The sequence below is a fragment of the Erinaceus europaeus genome, chromosome 9 (genome assembly GCF_950295315.1).
Source record: "Erinaceus europaeus chromosome 9, mEriEur2.1, whole genome shotgun sequence".
NCBI lineage: Eukaryota > Metazoa > Chordata > Mammalia > Eulipotyphla > Erinaceidae > Erinaceus > Erinaceus europaeus.
In genome coordinates this window covers 55076659-55097766 of record NC_080170.1, presented here as the reverse complement: position 1 = coordinate 55097766, position 21108 = coordinate 55076659, and the positions used below count along the sequence as shown (strand labels likewise).

The 21108-nt window shown below is 36.9% G+C and overlaps 1 protein-coding gene across 6 annotated transcripts in view; it reads left to right on the top strand.

Moving 5' to 3' along the window:
- The window catches only part of POU2F1 (POU class 2 homeobox 1), a 122205-nt gene that overhangs the window by 52675 nt on the left and 48422 nt on the right, over window positions 1-21108 (top strand). For all 6 annotated transcript variants that reach the window (XM_060197992.1, XM_060197991.1, XM_060197993.1 and 3 more), the window contains 2 exons: window positions 6845-6910; window positions 17963-18063. In XM_060197992.1, coding sequence (XP_060053975.1) covers window positions 6845-6910; window positions 17963-18063 — 167 coding nt within the window. The remainder of the gene's footprint in view (window positions 1-6844; window positions 6911-17962; window positions 18064-21108) is intronic.

The following is a 21108-nucleotide window of genomic DNA, read 5'->3' as shown; positions in this document are numbered from 1 at the left end:
CCTGATATGGAGTAATTACTAAAAATAGTTGAATGAGCAAGAGAAGTATAAACTATCTGGGATAAATTAACCTTTAAAAAGAAAGAAAAAGATTCATGGTTTTGCATTTAGATTGCTTCATGTGCTTGTGTTTTTTAAATTTTTGCATTAGCTTTTAAAGTTTTCATTTATTTTACTTTAGTTTTATTTGTTTATTTTGACAAAAGGGAAAGAGAGGTATATATATATATATATATATATAAAACCATAGAGAGGGCAGCACTACTCCACTGCTTGTGAAGCTTTCTCTGTCTAGATAGGGACCAGGGCTTCAAACCTGGGTCCTTGTGCATGTTAACATGTATACTTTTGCAGGTAAGCCAACACCCTATACTCCATTTCTTTGGGTACAATACCTCTACGTCCACTTGTTTGCCTGTTTTGTCTTTTGTTTGTCAAAAATAACTTGGTAGTTACTACTAGAAGCTTTGTATGCAGTGACGAGTATTTCCTGGCAGAAATTCTTTGAGTATATCCAGGCTGGCTTATTGTATTTATTTTATTAATTAATTATTAATTGTTAATGAGTGATACCAGAACATCAGTCTAGCTTATTATGTTGCCAGGGACAGAACTCGGGAACCCAACAATTTATACCTTGCACTACCTCGCAGATCATGGTGTACTTAAGGTTTCAATTGGTGATGTATAAAGAGATAACAAATAATACCTGTCATCTGCCATCAGTTTTCTTTTTTCCACCCGGGTTATTGCTGGGGTTTGGTGCTGGCACAGTAAATCTACTGCTTCTAGCTACCACCACCACTCTTCTTTTCTTTCTATTTTGTTGGATAGGACAGAGAAAAATTTAGGGGAGGGAGAAATAAGGAAAGCTAGACACTTACAGACCTGCTTCACCACTTGTGAAGCTTTCCACTACAAGTGGGGGCAGGAGCTTGAACACAAGTCCTTGTGTATGGTAATGTGTGTCCTTAACAAGGCACCTCTGCCCAGCCACTCCCCCCCCCCCATCGTCCCATCTTTGCTTAAGGCTTTTGTGCCTGCAGTTTACATTGACTATACATCCAGTTCCCTGTGTTACACATCACATGTTAAGATAGTCTTATATTATATAAATTATAATAATGTATATGAAGCAGATGCTTAAGGAAACCCAAACACAGTCACCCAGGTGTCATCAAGATGATCTTCTGAGCAGACTGGATGGTGGCACACCCAGTTGAGTGTACATGTTACCATGCTCAAAATACCTGAGTTTGAGCCCCTGCTCCCCACCTGCAGGGAGGAAGCTACTAGAGCAGTGAAGCAGGTTTGTGTCTTTCTTTGTGTTTCCCTCCACCACCACCCCTACCCCACCAGTTTCTATCTGTGGTATCTAGTATAAATAAATAAATAAATAAATAAATAAGAGGAAGTAGGGGAAGTTGGCTACTGGGAGTGATGGATTTGTAGTCACTGAGCCCCAGCAGTAACCCTGATGACAATTAAAAGTAATAATAATAAAATAAAATAAAATAGATGATCTTCTGAAGTTAGAGAATCTTGAGGGTTTAGAGGGTCTAGCTGGGCAGGAGGTAATGTTTTCTTTTGTGGCTGGCTAGCTTTTGCTGGACTAAACATACTTTGCCCTTTTCCTCTGTACATCTCTTTTGTCTGTGTGGCTCTATGATAAGTGGTTTAAATTGACAGACTTACCTCAGTGTCAGTTTCTGAACTCAAATTGGATTGTGATATTAGCAAATTCTGGTTTCAGATCATAATTCCAGATCATTACTGACATTATCTTAGTTGTCTATATTTAGGCTTACTTTTTAAAAAGGAGTGATAACACTTACTTTATGGGATTTAATCTTCTAAACTCTCTGTGATGATTAGAAAAGAATGTTGCCATATTGTAATGCCTCCATGGTTTGAGGGTGATGCTTTACCTTCTAAATTCACTTTAAACTACATAAAGATTGTTTAGTCAGTATATACGTGCATGTAAATAGAAATTGAGTTCAGTGAAATTTACTTGTAAATAATAAGCAATTCCATGACCCTTTTTTTTTTTTATATTATAAGTATCAAAGTAACGAGCTATCTTCTGCTAGATTGGTTTTGTGATACTGCATTCAACTAATCTATTTTGTTCATTTGGTAATATAAAAAGATTTGTAGATAGTGGTTGTCCATACTCTTGAAGATAATTTTATAGATCCTGCATTGTCTCCAGATTTATGTTGTTACCTTGTTTTAAATGAAGACTTTCCCCTGACAGTGTATGTTAATATTTAGAAAATTCCCTATCAGTAAACTAGCACCAGCTTGACAGCCTTGTGTTCTGCTTTTACCTTGCTAATTGTTTCCTTGGGATTATTTGGATTGTGTAGAAAGCTTTTTGCAAATCCTCTTATTACTGAAGTCATTGTTGCCAGAAGGAATAAGATTAAAGGTGCTTAAGTCTGTAGAGTTGTTTCTAATTTGTACATGTCATTTGGTTGGCATTTTAACACAACTGTCTCCTGCCCCTCTTTCTTCCCCCAGTACTATCTCAAGTTAAGTCCGAGAAGCCAGGCCATTGGAAGAAATCTCATTTTATCCTCCTAATTATTATGCTGGCACTCAGGAGATAATTTTTCCCTTCATGCACTGCCAATTAATATGCAAATAGGCTGATAAATATTTATGTATGATTTAAATTATGCAGGGAGTGCTTTCAGTGTATTCTGTAAATGAATTGTTCCTGGACTTCAAAGTGCTGGCTGCTGTGCTAACGAGAAGAGATTTGCATAAGGCCCTAATCACATGCATACTGATTAAGCTTCATTATGGAAACTGCCAGCTGCAATCTTTGTTTCTATTTTATTACAAAAAGGGGAACTTTTCATGCTTCAGTTGCCTTGACAGTGTCAGTCCTAGCTGGTAGGAGAGACTAAAACTCCTCTGAGCAACTGAAGTTTCCTTATTCAGTTGAAGATTGCTATGGTGTAACTGAAGTTGTATTTTGTTTCTCCCCCAATCCATTTCCCACCTCCCACCTTCGTTCTCTGAAGAACATAGTGTAGATTTGTTAGAAACTGTAGTATCTTCTTTCCCCACCCCAAACCGCTACCTGTTTTCTTCCTTGCTTTGGACTATCTGAGCCTCTAGAAGATTTCACAGCAATGCTGGACTGCAGAGACTATGTTCTAGGTGGGTACCAGCACAGTTCTTACTTACTAGCTTTAATATGGAAATAGCATGTGTATAGGGTTGGCTGTGCATAAATGCAATGCATATGCAACCAGCTCTGGGGAGGGGGAGGCAGTAGATTGAACCAGGGAAGGAGGAAAGCATTTGCAAAAAGCACAAGCATCCTAGAATTTGCAGGAGGTCCCTCCCTACCAGTAGTTCTTCTGGTTCAGGGGATATTTTCAGTAAGTAGTGTAAATTTAGAATTCAACTTGAATGGAGGACATTTTTGCTTTTTGGAAATTTCTCTTAAGAACATTACATGGAATTCTAAAAACACTTTAAATTTGAAACACAGTATTATGTTATACAAATATTTTACATACTTAATGCAAGTGTCTTATGTAAAACTCAGAAAAGCTTAGTGAAAAAGAAGGTGGAGTCAGTGCAGAACTGTTGCCATAAAAGCTAATGTAAAGGGTAATTGCAGTAGTTAACTGCAGTAGGACTATTAGTACACTATTAACTTCTTAAATTTGGGCTAATCTTTGCCTTTTCACTTAAAAATTAACTTATGTTCTTCAGAGAATAATTTTAATTGCTTGACAACCTATTTTACAGCTACAAAACAATAAATACTTTGGAGAGATAGGTGTCTGGCTTGAATTTGTAGACTGCCTTTGGTGACTAAGATTTAAAATAGATTGAAGCACATTGCTTTTTAGTGAAACAGTATCTCATTGGTCCTATTTTTTGTTGTTTTTGTCTGTTATGGGAAAGATTGTTAGATCCTAAGCTTGCTTCCCCTGGTCATCTGGAGACTCAATTTATATGAACTTCAAATCTTGGATATCTTACATTTAAAACCCATGCAAATGATTTTCCCCTCCCTCTGGATGTAATTTTTCCCACATGAAATGAAGCTATTCCCATCACCTTGTAGTTTTCAAGGACAAAATAATATTGTAACTCCTAAAATGCTTGAATTTTTAGGCAGAAGGCATGGACTAAAGCCAAAGTAATAGTGATTTCTGTATAGTGCAGTAAAAAACACTATTGAAAGGGTGAATGACAACAAGCTGATGTCAAGAATGTGGTCCAAGAGCAGCATGTAGACTGTTATAATCACATACAGTCAGTTCATTGTGCCCTAAGAGAGAGGGGGAAAAAAACTTAACATGGTATAAAGGGACACCCATGTATTTCCTCTGTTTACATCTACGAAGATGGGAACTCAGGAAAGGAAAATACCTTTTTGAAAATTTTTTTAAGTAGTATATCTTAGAATTAGAAATAATGCCTCTTTTTAGTTAATATTGGTCTTTTCATACTTGTACAGTTACCCAATTATTTTCCCACAAGTAGTATTGTTCAATGACTTTTTAGCTTTTGACAATAGAAGAATCCTTATAAAGTAATGGTAGCATAATCCTTAACTTATAGAAGTGAAAAGTAGGATATGAATTCTATAAAGCCAAGTTCATTACTTGCTAAGAATTGTCTACTTTTGTTTTTAGTTTGTGGAAAATTTTGTGAATATTAAGGTTGTTATTAACTTGTTAATAATTTTCCCACTTTATACTCTAAAGGAAATGTTAAACAATCTGTGTGTGCTGATGGTTTTATTTTACATGTTGTATTCTTTGTTGACTTTCATACGATTTAACTTGTCATTCAGAAAGCTGGATTTCACTAAGTTGTGCACCTGTTTCTTTCAAACCTCAGTGTGCTATCAGATGATATTTAAACTCTTCTGAATGGTGGGTGGAGAGAGGAAGTTGCAGAAGTACCCCCCTTTATTACTCCTATCTTTTGAATACCTGAGAAACAGAATATATATATATATATTAGAACTGTCTAAACCTGTAAGAGAAGCATTTATTCCATTGGGATAATGTTACCATGGCAACATGCTTGGGACTTCTAATTAGTTTTTAAAGATTTATTTTTTGCATATGAGAAGCCAAGAGTTTCATGGAGGCAGAAAAGGAGGGAGGGAGGGAGAGAGACAGACAGACAAGCCAAAGCACCACTCTGGTACATGTGATACCAGAGATGCAACTGGAACTTCAGGCATGAAAGTCTTTTGCTCAACCAGTTGAGCTTTCCCCAGCCACCTAATGATTGTTTTAATTTCCTAGTTCAACATTTAAGTAGACAATATGCTTGCTTCTCAGTTAAAAAAAATATACACAATGAGTTTAAGTATTTATTTTCTACTAATAAAAAGTAGTCAAATAATGCTTAGCCCTCTGGGAGAAAAGATAGAACTTGTTTGATAGTAAAATGGTTTGAGGGTAGATTTATAAGTCTAAGTTTATAGTAGAAATTGAATGCTTAATGTATATTTAGTTTTTACCCTTCTAAAGAGGTAAAAGAAAAGCAAACTTAAGTTTTTATTTCTTGCATATCTTCTGGAATAGTTGATATAGCTTAGTGATAATTTTTTATGATGAAATCCACATTAAACTGATAACTAGGAGATAGAATAATAGATAGTGTTGAATTCTCAAACATGAGTTGTTGAGTTTGACTCGAACATTGCATCTTCCAGAATGATGTTCTGGTTCTCTCTCTACCTTTCTCCCTTATTACCTTGTTAGTAATAAATCTTTTAAGAAAGTAAAAATAAACCTGCCAGTCCATTTGGGATACCCGAACAGTATAGTTTTTAGTGAATGCTATGATTCACTTATGAAATTATTAGATACATCTAATGATACTTTATGCTGTGATTTTGGTACTGATTTGTGCTTAGGTGAGAATTTGTAATATTCTCACTTTAGTACATTTTCTTTGTAAATGTAGAGCAATGTTTCTTTTTCTTTCTTCCTTTTTTTTTTTTTAATAGAGCACTGCTTGGCCCTAGTTTATAGTGGTACTGGGGATTGAACCTGGGACCTGTGTTAGGCATGAAAGTTTGTTGTGTAAATTGTTTTTGCTTTTTTTCTTTCTTTCCTTATTTTATGCTGTAATGGTGCTGAATTTTATGCTGTAATGGTTGAATTCATGGCTTGGTCCATGTATAATAAATACTACTGTGAAATACTTAACCTGTTTTTTTTCCCCATTGGAGAGAGAGAGAGAGAGAGAGAGAGAGAGAGAGAGAGAGAATATAATATGTGTGTGTGTGTGTGTGTGTGTGTGTGTGTGTGTGTGTGTGTGTGTGTGTTTGTAAGTATAACCAGCTAACCTGAGGGGTTCTCAAGTCATCTCAAGAAAGAATTCACAGGACACCACAGGTTGTGGCAAGGAGTATGGACTTGTTTAGAGAAGCTGTCTGAAAAATGGGGGGGGTGGGGAGGGAAGGCTGTCTCCAAATTCCAAAAGAGGCAGAAAATTTAGTTAAGGAAAGGAAAATGATATATAGCATAAAGATGTAAGCTTTTTAAAACATACTTTATGTTGCATATCATAAAGCATTTACTTCTTTTGAAAATCAGAGTACTTATCTTTTTTGTCAGGTTATAGTTATCTCTCTTAGAAGAGTCTTAAAAGATCAGTTAGAGTGATGACTTATTTTGAATCACTTCGGTGTTGAGGGGATCTTGAAATTCTTACTGTTAACACTGTTTCTCCTTGAGCTAATAACATTAGTCAATATTGTTAATCTTTTCCTCTGCCACATTTTGCCCTTCCTAACTATGTCTCCAGTTGAAAAATAATAATATTCACCTCTCATTTATTGCAGACTCAAGAATGAACACTCCGTCAGAAACCAGTAAACCATCTTTGGAGAGTGGGGATGGCAGCACAGGTAAGAGGTGGTTCTCAAACTATTTTCTTAATTAGATTCATAGAACTAAAAGAAGAGACTTAACACTTATCCACAGCAGCAAATCAAGGGCAGTATGAGTACTGAGATGTCAAAACAGTGGAGTAGGCACTGGGATTATACTGAACTGCACTGTACTATATGTACTGGGATTGTATTTGCTCACACTTAATCTAACTTCTGCAGTTTAATCTTTTCTGCTGTTGATTAATAGGAAAAAATGCAGTATAGTTGAGAGAATTGATCTCCAGCTCAGGTAATTATGACTTGTTTCTTTCTACCCGTACAACTTTAGGTAATTTGTCCATTATTTTGAGACTTAATTTATTCAATACAAACGAGGATATTTACCTCACAGGTTGTTGTATTATAGGAAAAGTATGTAGGCACTAACCATTCAGTAAAAGCTTGCTTTTATTATATGTGTTGATCAAAATAGTAAAATCCTTTACATTCTACATTCAGTATATATTGTACTATAGTTATGAAAGACTAAAGTTAGCATGCATACCTATTTCTAATACATTCTTCTTTTTGGTAATTAGAGAAAAAATATATCAGACCTGATTAAAGCCTAGTGTCTCAGTGCCTACATGATGAATCCACTGCTCCTGGAAGTCTTCCTCCAACCTACCTTTCTTTTCTCCTTCCATCCATCCTCCCCTCACCTTCCCCCCAACCCCCCATAGAAATTGAGAAGGAAGGGCATTGACAGAGGGAAAGAAAGACCTGCCTCACTGCTTAGGAAGCTTCCCCTGGAGGTGGGGGCTGGGAACTTGAATCTGGACCCTTGCACATGATAACGTGCTCTCTACTAGGTGAGCCACTGCCTGGCCCTCTTCATTAAAACCTTTATCAGGGAAAATTCATAGCCTATAAATGAGAAAGCTGAGACTATGAGAGGAAATAAGTTTTGAAAAATATTTAATTTATGTATGTATTTATTATTTATGTATGTATGTATTATTTGTTATTTGTCACTACTCATGAAGCTTTTGCCCTGCAGGTGTGGACTGGGGCCTTGAACATGTGTGTTCAACCAGGAGTGTCACTTGCCCAGCCCTGTGAAATAAGTTCTTAAAGGATGATTGCCTCCCAATTTTCATACTGTTAATTCAGTACATGGCATAGACATTAGATTCTGTCTTTATCATGTTTTGGAGATGTTACAGAAATTCCCTCAGTTTCTGGTAAAGGCACAAATATATAGTCAGATAGGAAAGGATAAGTCCTGGGATACAGAGACCCTAATAGCTGAAAGAAAAAAAAAAAAAGCTAGGTTTTTCACTTGCACAGAGTATTGCTTCTTTGACTCCTCATTTTAAAAAATACCTAGCTTGTCAGAGGTGGTTAACAACAAGTGTACTGGAAAATCTTTTTGTTTTCAACTCTCTTGACCATAAAACCTTTTAATGTGAAATAGATGTACCAATATAATAGCTCCTTGCCCATATATCTTTAATTCTCAGCTGTTCTAAACCTAGGGATACTTGGTTATCTTTTATTTCCTAAACTGCATCTTTGTCTCTTTATGTGAAATTTAGTTATGGGGTTTCCTGTTAGAATAGATCGTGCCTCTAATGTACTGTTCTAGTACCTGTGGAGGGTGAAAGTGGATGCTGTAGTCCATTTGAATGTTTTCCACAGGCTTATTTATTTACTTATTTATTATGGCCTACTTTCTTCCAGTGCTGGGCTTGAGGCTACCTGGCAGAGTTGTGTAATTTGTATGCAGAGAGAATGGGAAACCAGGTCCCATCATCACATCAGAGCAGGATAGCCATGCCTGAATGCCTGAAAACTTTTTTTTAGTGATTTTACAATGATTGACAAGATTGTAGCGTATGAGGCGATACAGTTCCCACCACCAGAGTTTCGTATCCCATCCTCTTCACTGGAAGGGTCCCTAGTCTTTATTTCTCTGGGAGTATGGACCATAGATTTTTATGGAGAGCAGAAGGTGGGAGGTCTGGCTTCTGTAATTGCTTTTCTACTGAATATGCATGTTGGAAGGTGGATCCATATCTCCAGCCTGTATCTATCTTTCTCTGATGGGATAGGGCTCTGGGGAGATGAGGTTCCAGGATACATTGGTCAGGTCTTCTGCTTAGGGAAGTCAGGTTGGTATCATTGTAGCATCTGCAACTTGGTGGCTGAAAATGAAAAACAGTTTTAAGGTACAGGTACGCATTTCTAAAGGAACATACACCAGCAAAGTGAATGGAGAACACTGAAATTGAACTTCTTGGACTAAACCACTGTGATAAAGTGTCAGTATCCTCCATGTACTAAGCACCTACAACATGTCATAAAACCCATGGCATGTCTTATCAACCTTAAATTTGCCTCCAAGCTGCAGGTTGAATGTACATATTTCCAGATTGCAGCTTGCATTTTATGGTTAAGTCTACAAATGAGGTATAAGTCTTTTCAAGGATTAGGAAATTGAAACTCGAAAGAGCCAGAAAACAAATGCACAACCAGATTTTCACCTGCATTTGGATTTTCTGTGAATTGCAAGAGAATAGAACTAATTATTTAAACAACAGTGTATATGGTCATATGTAAAACCACATTTGGATAAATTTGTAATGCACTAGTTCTTGCATTTGCAGTGATTAGATATTGAGACTCAGAAAACATCTCACTTGTCAGTTGACAAAGGTCATGAATATCAGTAAAAGTGAGTAGACTCTTGGCCTTTGAGCTAGGTTGTTATATATGGTTTTCTCTCTTTAAGATACTATAATGTATGCATAGTATCACTAAAATTGAATATAATATTGATTTTGTTTCCCAGAAATGCATCTTACAGAGAACACATGGATGAAGATATATACACTATGGAATACTATGCAACTGTTAAAATGATCAGGGCATTTCCCTTACAATATCATGGTCAGAATTTGAAGGCATCATGTTGAGTGAGACAAGCTGGAAAAAGAAAGACCAATGCTAAATGATCTCACTTATAGGTGGAACTTAAGAACAAAGAACAGTAAGGGAAAACATAAAGTGAAACTTGGACAGGGTATGGTATATTGCACCAAAGCAAAGGACTCAGGTAGGAGAGCAAGAGACAAAATGAAAGGACATTGGGATTCTGTTGTGTCTCCTAGACTTCAGTCAAGCAGAGATAAAGAGGCTGTGCCTATGTGTTAAACACTGTACTGTAAGCCATTAACTCCCACCCCAATTAGAAAAGTCCAATAAGAAGGTTGAGAATCAGGAGTCGGGCAGTAGCGCAGTCGGTCAAGCGCACATGGTGCAAAGTGCAAGGACCAGTGTAAAGATCCCGGGTCCCTACCTGCAGGGGAATCGCTTCACAAGTGGTGAAGCAGGTTTGCAGGTGTCTGTCTTTCTCTCTCCCTCTCTGTCTTCCCCTCCTGTCTCCATTTCTCTCTATCCTATCCAACAACAACATCAATAACTACAACAATAAAATAGCAAGGGCAACAAAAGGGAATAAATAAATATTTTTTAAAAAGAGGTTGAGAGTCTTAGATTTTTAAAAAAATGGTCTGGACTATATGAGAGAAGATGGCATTTTTTTTTTTTTTGAAGGAAAAGAAACAGTTGACAATGTTGAGTAACTCTGAGTTGTCTTGGGATCAAAGACTTTTGATTGTCAGGGCAGCTGCCATAAGTGAGGATGATACACTCTAGAGGAAGCAGAAAACTGAAGGAGGGAAGAAGCAGAAAACTGTAGGAGGGAAGACTTTGGCCTCTGAAGTCCTTCGCTCCAACTGAGATAAGTTTCTTGCCTGAATCCTTACTGGCACGGTGTGCCATCTCATGCCAATGAATCCTGAAGCTGGCTGATGTTATATACAGCACACTGATTTTAAGACAAAGTAATGTATATATTTGAGTCAATAAATTTAACTCAGGAACTATTCTAGAATGTAATACATTTTTTAAAAAAGGTAATAGGGCTGGGGAGACAGCATAGTGGTTATGTAAACACCTCTCATGCCTAAGGCTCTGAGGTCCCAGGTTCAATCCCCAGTACCACCATAAGCCAGAGCTGAGTAGTGCTCTGGTCTGTCTCTCTGTATCTCTCTCATTAAAATAAATAAAATATTTTTTAAAAAAGGTAATAAGGAACTCTATAAAAATAGTTCATGAAATAAATGCTTTGTAGAACAAAATTAGAAAAGGTTTTAATCCAAACTGACACTTATTTATATTACAACTCTGTCACTGTTTCCCTGTGTGATTGCAGGAAGATATCACTTTTTAGAGCTTTAATTTTTTTAACCCACAAAAGAATCTTCTCAGTTGGTCTTTTATGTTTTGTAACATTGCATTAGATCAGGTGCACAACATTAGAGGTTATCTTTGTGTATACTATTGAATACATTTTCTCTGTCGATAGATTCAGTTATATCCTTCACCCTACATTCCTTATTATGCCTGTATTCCTTAAGCCCAATTTACCTACTGATATGTTGCTCATTTTATATTGTTGATCTAATACTTAGTCCTAAAACTTTTATCTTCCTAACCAAGTGATTCTGTATTAAATTATCACTTTAAAAATAATAATAAAGCAAACTACCTTCAAAACATGTTCCCTCAGCTACAAATGGAAAGTATTCATACAAACTAATTTTGCAATTATATGTAGCAAAATAAATTGTATGTGGGTTTTTGTCATTATTTATGATTGAAAAATAAGTTCTAAGATCTTAGAGTCTGTCAATCCTAAGATCTAATAATCGAATTCAATAAATTGTGCAGTGAACCTGAAATTCTAAAATATGTTAAAGGCTTACTGTATTGCTGAGTTCCTTACAAATTCTAATTAACTACAGTAAAATTTAGTCTTCTTAAAAAAATAATATGTTCATGAGACGTACCCCATGAGTCTATGAAAATTGCTTAGAGGTATGAATTGTTTCTAAATGGGAGAGTCAGAGAAAGTTTGGAGAAGATTGGCTAGGATTCTAATGTGATGTAGGAGCATGAACAGACATAAAACTAAGCTGAGAAGAAGTTATACAAAAGTTCTAATTCCTTCAGATCTCCTCTGATTCATTTGTCTTACAGTTTCTGAATCCTTAATTTACTGATCTTTAGAATTAGATGATATTCCAATTCTCCAGACTTCATTGCAGCCATTACCTTACCACTTATTATTCTTAATTTTTATTATTAATGAAGTGAATATTATATTATATCTAACTTTTAAATACAAACTTTTTTATTGGACTGAGAGGTAGCACAGCTGTAGAGCTCAGGACTGGAAACCAGTTTGATTCCCCAGCACCTTGTATGTTAAAGTGATATTCTGATGTTCTCTATAAACACATCTTTAAAAAACACATCTTTTTTATAATATTGCATTGTTTTAAAATATTTTGAGAGTCGGGTGGTAGAGCAGTGGGTTAAGCACACGTGGTGCAAAGTGCAAGGACTGGCGTAAGGATTCCGGTTTGAGCCCCCAGCTCCCCATCTCCAGAAGAGTTGCTTCACAGGCGGTGAAGCAGGTCTGCTTCTCCCCCTCGCTGTCTTCCCCTCCTCTCTCCAATTCTCCCTGTCCTATCTAATGATGACATCAGTAACAACAACAACAAAAATATATTTTAATACATCAGACTCACTAGTTGAATCATTAAATCTGTCATCAATGAACTAAGCTTCTTCCCCCTCCCATCTGAATAGTAATAAAGCTAGGGTTCCCTCTCTCGTCCTTTCCTAGTTCTATTAATTTTTTACTCAGCTATGCCCTGCCCCAGTAATGTCAGGCTTTTTCTGGAAAGAGCAAAGAAGTGTATTAATGTGGCCACAAATGGACATTTATGAACTAGCATTTCCAAAACATTAACAGATGTTCATAGCAGTCATTGATATGTATTAGTTTTGTGGGATTTGTTGTAGCCAAGGCTAGTTTTAGGAAATTGTAGTCATTAAAGAGCATGATCAGATATAGTTTTCTCTGATGAGAAGGAATCCAAAACAGTAGGGCATCAGTGACCATAACCTACTTTTCTTGCTGCTTGAAGAATATTGAAGGAAATGTTTGGGAATTTTTTTCCCCAAAGGAAATAGCAGTGTTTTCAGAAGAAACCTCAAATTTACTGAGTGGATAGACTTCAAGGGAAAAAGTTCTGATTAAAGAAAAAAAAAGTGGAATATTTGCAAATTTCAGACTCCAATGGACATTTTACCCTTTGGACTTTAAGGGACATTTCTAGTATTCTTACTATTTTTACTATTGTTATTTAAAACTTTTATTACATATTTTACTGTGTGGACTATATTCTGCACTGGCTAAAGTGGTTTTAAGCTTGAGGGTTTAACACTAATCAATATTGATTTTTCTTGGAATGCTTTCATAGAGGATTTATGGATGACGAGTTTTTCATAGAAAATTGAAACTGGCTGGAACTCTTCTAGAGAGCCTTCAGAGCACAGCGAGTATTACTACTCTATCCTTTATGGTCTAGAAGTTAAAAACAAAACTTTTATTTTTAAGCCAATATTCTTTGACATTCAGTTTTTTGTTATTCCCAGAGCAATGTTTAGCTCTGGTTTATGGTGGCATGAGGGATTGAACCTGGAACCTTAGAGCCGCAGGTATGAATGTTTGTTTGCATAACCATTATGCTATCTCCCCTAAGCCCATTCTTCATGTTTGGTTTGATGGCATCATTTCATAATATAGCTTCTGAAGGGTAATGAAAAATGTGCCCTTTCCTTTACCCATTTATATAAGTGTGGATTTTTTAAAAGACATATTGTGAGGGGGAGCTATGCTTATTACCTATGATAATATGTGCTATTTGAATTAAAACTATATGAATGAATGAGCAGTGGATAGAATCTGAAATAGTATCCATTTCATTTTTACTCATTACTAATAGTATTAGAACACAGAGAATTTGTTTCTCAAGGGCTGCTTTAGGCACAGAATATGAAAATTTCTGGAATTTGTCCCTGAGAAGACAAGCTTAGTTTCATGCATGTTGAAGGAGGGAGACAAAGGGGGAGGGGAGAGAGGGAGAGAGAGAGTGAGAGAGAGATGCCTGAGCTATAACAAGCACAATTTCACTAGTCTAGGCACAAAAGCTTCCTCTAGTGCCATAGAACCTCCTTTGTGTTACCAAGGTTTGGCAAAGCATGTACACTACTGGGTGAACTGTCTCTCCAGGTCTCTCCCCCATGCCACATTTTGTGGTTTGCCCCCCCCAACAAGTATAAAAGGGTTTTCTAGCCATGTTAACATTTTATATTTTGCTTGAAGCAAAAATCTAGACTTCTAACTCTTTGATTTAGCTCCCATTATTTAGCATCCTGGCTTAGAACAGAGACAGTGAAATTTGGTGATCACGTTTAATGATCTTTGAGGGCAGGAGGAGAGGAAATAAAAGCACAAAAGAAGGGATGGAGATGTACAATGGTACCTGTATCAGTTTGGAACCCAGTTTGCTGGGTGTCCTCCTCTGGATAGGGACTGGTTGGTAGGGAATAGAAGAGACAGTAAAGAGATGCATGTATTCCGTTCCAAAGATGTTGTATTTGGGGTATCTTATGGTACTTGCAGATGAAGAAATGAGTAACTGAAATAGAGCTATTACTGTAGAAAGATATCTGGGCTGCTTTTGTAGGAGCAGATTCTCTTTCAGTAGGAACTTGTGCTGGTAAGAGAGTACTAAGCCAAACAGAGAATCAGAGAAGGAATTCTTCCAAGGCATCAAAAGATACCCAATGCAATTGCACAGGCCACACTGGCTATTCAAACCACGGTCCTTTCCTAGCACCACCAGATGTGAGAGGAAATGAACTCTGTCCACTATCTTGGTTCATTACTTGACCTGCTTTTTCCTTTTTTCCTTGCAATCTGGATGAGTTCTTGAACTTATCCTCCAGTTGTGGTCATTGTTATTTATTTTTTTTTAATTGCTTTAAAAATAACTATTTCAGGGACTGGGAGATAGCTCACCCAGTAAAGCATGGCACCTTACCTTGCATAAGATCCCGTGAAACCTTTTGGGAGTACCCTACACAGTAAAGTTTCGTAAGTGGTGAAGTGGTGCTGTGGTCTTTCTCCTCTCCTCATCATGTAATATCCAATGGAATTGCACAGGCCACACTCGATATTCAAACCAGGGTCCTTTCCTGTCTTTCTGTATCTATTTCATTGAAAGCGGAAAAAGTTCATAGGGAACAGTAGAATCACATAGACACAAAAACTCTAGTAGCAAAAAAGAAAATTACTGTAAAATTACTATATCCAAATATAGATGTATAATTTAAGTGCTATGTGTCTAGCACTTTGACCATGAAGTAGAATGTTTCCATTTCCCAGGAAACCCACTCTTCTAATCACATCCCAGACTTCTACCACAAGGGTAAAAGGCTGTCATTTTGAATGTAGTGTTAAGAGTCACATTGCTGTCTCTTCAAAATGGTTTATCTATGTACTTATTATTCTCAAATAATACGCTACTGAGACTCATTATTTCAAATAAATAAATTGATTTCAACTGTATAGTACTGGTTTCTGTGACTGGGTTCCTTTATTCAGCATTCTTTTGAGATTCATCCAAGTTCATGCATATATCTAATTCATTCTCACTGCATATCTCATGTTAAAAATATGTCCTAGTTTTTATTCATTCTGTTATTGGAAAATGACCTATTGTGCTGGATTATTTTAATATTATTATTGTGATATTTGGGTTATGCTGGGGCTTTTGTTATTATAAACATTACTACTACAAATAATTTTGTTCTTATCTTTTTCTGCATATGTATGAAAAAGTCTCTAGCATGTCTATATAATGGTGTAATTGCTGACCTTACTCCAGTGTTACTCAGTACTGACAGCCACTTTTGCAGAGCACTGGTTTATTCTGCTAGCAACAAAAGAGGATTAATTTCAGTTAATATCAGTTTCATTTGATATTAACCAACTTGGTAATTTTAGCCAACTTAATAGGTATAAGTTGGCATCTTATTGAGGTTTTAATTTGCATTTCTCTAGTTAATAAGGAGATTGAACATCTATCTTATGCTTATGTTTTCTGTTCTGAAATTCCTATTCAATTCTTTTTTTTTAAATATTTTTTATATTTACTTTTTTATTTATTTATTCCCTTTTGTTGCCCTTGTTGTTTTATTGTTGTAGTTATTATTGTTGTCATTGTTGTTGGATAGGACAGAGAGAAATGGAGAGGGGAGGAGGAAGACAGAGAGAGGGAGAGAAAGACAGACACCTGCAGACCTGCTTCACCGCCTGTGAAGGAACTCCCCTGCAGGTGGGGAGCCAGGGCTTGAACCAGGATCCTTATGCGGGTCCTTGTGCTTAGTGCCACCTGCGCTTAACCCGCTGTGCTACAGCCCGACTCCCCCTATTCAATTCTTTTGCCATTTTTTTTTTCTATTGGCTTGACTGACTCAAAGAAGTTTTTAACTGACTCAAAGAAGTTCCCATAGTCTGATATATTTTATTTATTACAAAGTATTCTGGTTCTTCTAGTTGGGATGACCATTTGAAAACAACGTAGTATCAAAAAATATTTCAGTATGTTACAATGTATGTTTTTCGATAATTTAGTTCAATTCTAACATCATATCATAGTATGAGTGTTTAAAAATACTGGCATAACATTTAGAAAATTATAATTCCAATACAGCTCTTGCTTGATATATATAGAAATCTATACTTTGAGATTAATGAAATTAGTAAAATCATTTTGTTTATCATATAAAATGTTGTTTTACTGTCACATTGTCACTCTTAAAGCTCTTTGTTGTCTGGGGTTTTGCTGGTTCAAAGCTGACTTATTTTCAGATAGAGACAGAGGCAGAAGGAGAGTGAGAAAGATAACCACAATGCCAGAGTTTCCTCCAATGTTGTATATCCACCTGGCTCAAACCTGGGTGGCTGGCACGCACTGCTGTCTTGAACAGGTGAATTACCTTGAAACTTTTTTTTTTTTTAAGATTTTATTCATGAAGAAGGTAAGAGGAGAGAGAAAGAAAAAACCAGACATCACTCTGGTACATGTGCTGCCGGGGATTGAACTCACTCCTAATGCTTGAGACTCCAAGGCTTTATCCACTAAAATCTATCTTGAAACTCTTAAGAGTCAAGCTGTTGGAGTCGGACGGTAGCACAGCCAGTTAAGCGCACATGGTGCAAAGCACAAAGGCCTGTGTGAGGATCCCAGTTCGAGCCTCCCAACTCCCCACCTGTAGGGGAATCGCTTCACAGGCGGTGAAGCAGATCTGGAGGTGTCTTATCTTTCTCTCTCCCTCTCTGCCTTCCCCATCTCTCTCAATTTCTCTCTGTCCTATCCAACAACAACTACAACAATAAAACAACAAGGGCAACAAAAGTGAATAAATAAATATATTTTTTAAAAAGACTTTAATAAAATCTTTTAAAAAAAAAAAAAGGGGGCCGGGGGGGTGACACAGTGGATAAAGCATCAGACTCTCAAGCATGAGATATTTTCAGTCCCCGGTAGCACATGTACCAGAGTGACGTCTGGCTCTTTCTCCTCCTATGTTTCTCATTAATAAATAAATAAAATCTTTAAAAAAAAAAAAAAAGTCAAGCTGTTTTGCTTTTGGTAAAGTCACCAGAGACTTTCTCTTTTGTCCACACCAAATCTTGAGAAGGGTGGGTGACTAAGAAGAGTGTACAGACCCCTCAGAACCTCTCCCCACCGTTCTGTTCAATATGGTAGTGTAATCTCCTAAAACCTCAAGAGCATGCCTCTTTTGTTACTCTAGTCTCTGCATTCACTTCAGATTTTTTTTCATGTGGTTGTAATTCATAATATTTTAAATTTCTGTTTCTTTAACATTGTCTATCTTCATGTACTTAGCCTGCAGTCTTGCCTTTGAAAGAGAAATCTTTTCACTGTGATTTTTTTCTTCGAGTTTCTTCTCCTTAGAGAGCCTAGGGAAGCAATGATACTAAGTAAATAATTGATAAGTATTGGTAACTGAAGTCTGCTGGTTTATTTCTGTTAAGTTTATGCATTTAACAGCTAAATTATTTTATTTGCTTTCTAGGTACACAAACAAATGGTCTGGACTTTCAGAAGCAACCTGTGCCCATTGGAGGGGCAATCTCAACTGCCCAGGCCCAGGCTTTCCTTGGTCATCTCCATCAGGTACCATATTCTGCTTAGTCACAGTGAGAGGAATAAAGAATGAAGACATGAATGCTAGAGCATGGGGAAGTTGTTTCAGAACATGGGATTCTTTTTAGAGTCATAAAGTCTGGTACAAGTTGCACCTAATAATGTAATTCTAGATTGTTTGTATACATTCAGTATACTATATAGTTCAGCTATTGATGCCACAGGTATGTGAAGAAACTGTTTCTTGTTATGAACAGATGTGTATAAACCTGTATATATAACTTGGTGAGTCTATGGTAATGAAATATAAATTTGCACCTTACATAGCTTTGTTTATATCTATGAAATTAGGGAAACTTATGTATAAAAATTTTGATAAAATATTAAGATGAGGGAGTCAGCGGGTTAACCGCACGTGCAAAGCACAAGGACAGACTTAAAGATCCCCGTTGGAGACCCAACTCTCCACCTGCAGGGGAGTCAGATCTGCAGGTCTTTCTCTCTCCCTCTCTGCCTTCCCCTCCTCTCTACATTTCTGTCTGTCCTACATAACAACAACATCAATAACAACAACAATAACTACAACAACAATAAAAAACAGGCAACAAAAGGAAAAATAAGTAAATGAATAAATATATTAAGATGATTTAACATATAATGTAGTTTGATAATACATTCCAGGGAAAAAAATGACATTTTCATGTTGATTTTCTCTGAGGGACATACCCTAGTCTCATATAAGTTCTTTGTTAAAATGTTTTACTATTATTATTATTAACATTTAGTTATTTATTTATTCCCTTTTTGTTGCCCTTGTTGTTTTATTGTTGTAGTCATTGTTGGATAGGACAGAGAGAAATGGAGAGAGGAGGGGAAGACAGAGGGGGAGAGAAAGACACCTGCAGACCTGCTTTACCGCTTGTAAAGTGACTCCCCTGCAAGTGGGGAGCCAGGGGCTCGAACCGGGATCCTTACCCCGTCCGCTTTGCACGTGCGGTTAACGTGGCTTTGCACCACGTGTGCTACTGCCTGACTCCCATATTTTATTTGTTTATTGGAAGAGACAAGACAATTAAGAGGGAAGGGGGAGATAGAAAGGGAGAAAAAGAGATATCTGCAGTACCATTCTGCTGTTGTCAAAGCTCTCCCCCTGCTAGTGGGGACTGGGGGCTTGATTCTGAGTCCTTGTACTTTGTAACACGTGTGCCATTTCCCAGGCCTTAGTTTTCCACTTTCTTTTCTTTCTCTCTCTCTTTCTTTCCTTTTTTAAAAAGATTTTATTTATTTATTTATAAGAAGCAGAGGAGAAGAGAGAAAGAGCCAGACATCACTCTGGTACATGTGCTGCCGGGGATTGAACTCAAGACTTCATGCTTGAGATTCCAATGCTTTATCTACTGCGCCACCTCCTGGATCACTTCCACTTTCTTAAGAGCAATAAATGGATAAATCCAAAGTGGAATGTGCTATCTTCTTGCTAATGCCATTGCTGTTTTACCATAGAGCAACTCATGACTTATTCATCTATTTTGTTTCACATTACCTACTTTTTATCCAAACTGGACTCATTGTAGTTTAGACTTCTGTTTATTCTGCCCTGGTTTATTTTTATTTATTTTTGCTCTTTCTCTCTCCCTACTTAGTCTTTGCTTTCCAGACACTGACATTTATATAGATATAGATATAGATATTTATTTTCAAATTTCTTTATTGGGGAATTAATGTTTTACAGTCAACAGTAAATACAATAGTTTGTACATGCATAACATTTCTCAGTTTTCCACATAACAATACAACCTCTACTAGGTCCTCTGTCATCCTTTTCCAGGACCTTTACTCTCCCCCAGACACTGACGTTTTTGAAAAGTACAGACTAGCTGTTTTGTATAATATGCTTTATTTAAATTGTCTGATGTTTTTTCATGATTTATATTTTTCTTGGTACAGTCCACCTAAGGGCACATGTGCCATTACTGCTGACATTATTGTTGCTGTTGTTACTTTGCAGAATATGCAAATATGGGTTGATTTGATATCTATAAAATACATATGTGTGTGTGTGTATATATTTTACCCCATTTTTTATATGGTCTTGTTTTCACTTCCTTTCTAAGTCACACTTAACCCTATTACTACTTCTGAGTGTCATTCTTTTTCCTCCTCTTTCTCAGACTAGTGAAGCAGTGCCTCACTTCCTCTGGTATTTTTCAGATTTGCTTCCCTTTCATCAACAGTATAAAAATAAAGATTCATGGTGACAAACATTTTGGGTCCTGGTAGAATTAAGGTCCAGAGCCCTCTGATCATCTTCTCATGTTTTACTCTGGTGTTTACATGCAGATTGTGAAATTAAAATAAGAAGATATCCTGATCATTTATTAGTAGCTTGAGATTGCATGTTCTTTAACACAATGTGGAAAATTACATTTTTAGAATACAAATGCTTTATGGATACAATGCTTGATGGGGGTCAGGTGATGGTGCACCTGGCTAAGCACACATCCAGGTTCGAGGGGAAGCCTTATGAGCAGTGAAGCAAGTACTGCAGATGTCTCATTGTCTCTCTCCTTCTCTAACTCCTCTTCCCCTCTCAATTCTCAATTTCTTTTTTTTTAATATTTATTTATTCCTTTTGTTGCCCTTGTTTTTTTATTGTTGTAGTTATTGTTGTTGTTATTGATGTCGTCGGATAGGACAGAGAGAAATGGAGAGAGGAGGGGAAGACAGAGGGGGAGAGAAAGAGAGACACCTTCAGACCTGCTTCACTGCCTGTGAAGCTGTTGTTTTCACTGGGCTGGCTTCACAGGCGGGTAACAGACGAACCGGGACTCATGGCTGGGTTGTACGCAGTATCTCTTTATTCATGCAGGAGGCAGCAAAATCTAAGCCGAGCTAAGCTAAAACTAAAACGAACAATGTTGTCTTATATATACTTCCCAAGTAGGGTGTGAGCAGGATGTGACATAGAGAGGGTGGAGAGAAAAGTGACTGGCAAAATCAGGGTGTGACAAAGAGAGGGGGCGGAGCAGGCAAGAATTCTACCACTGAACCACCAATGCCCTGGAGGGAGGGTGG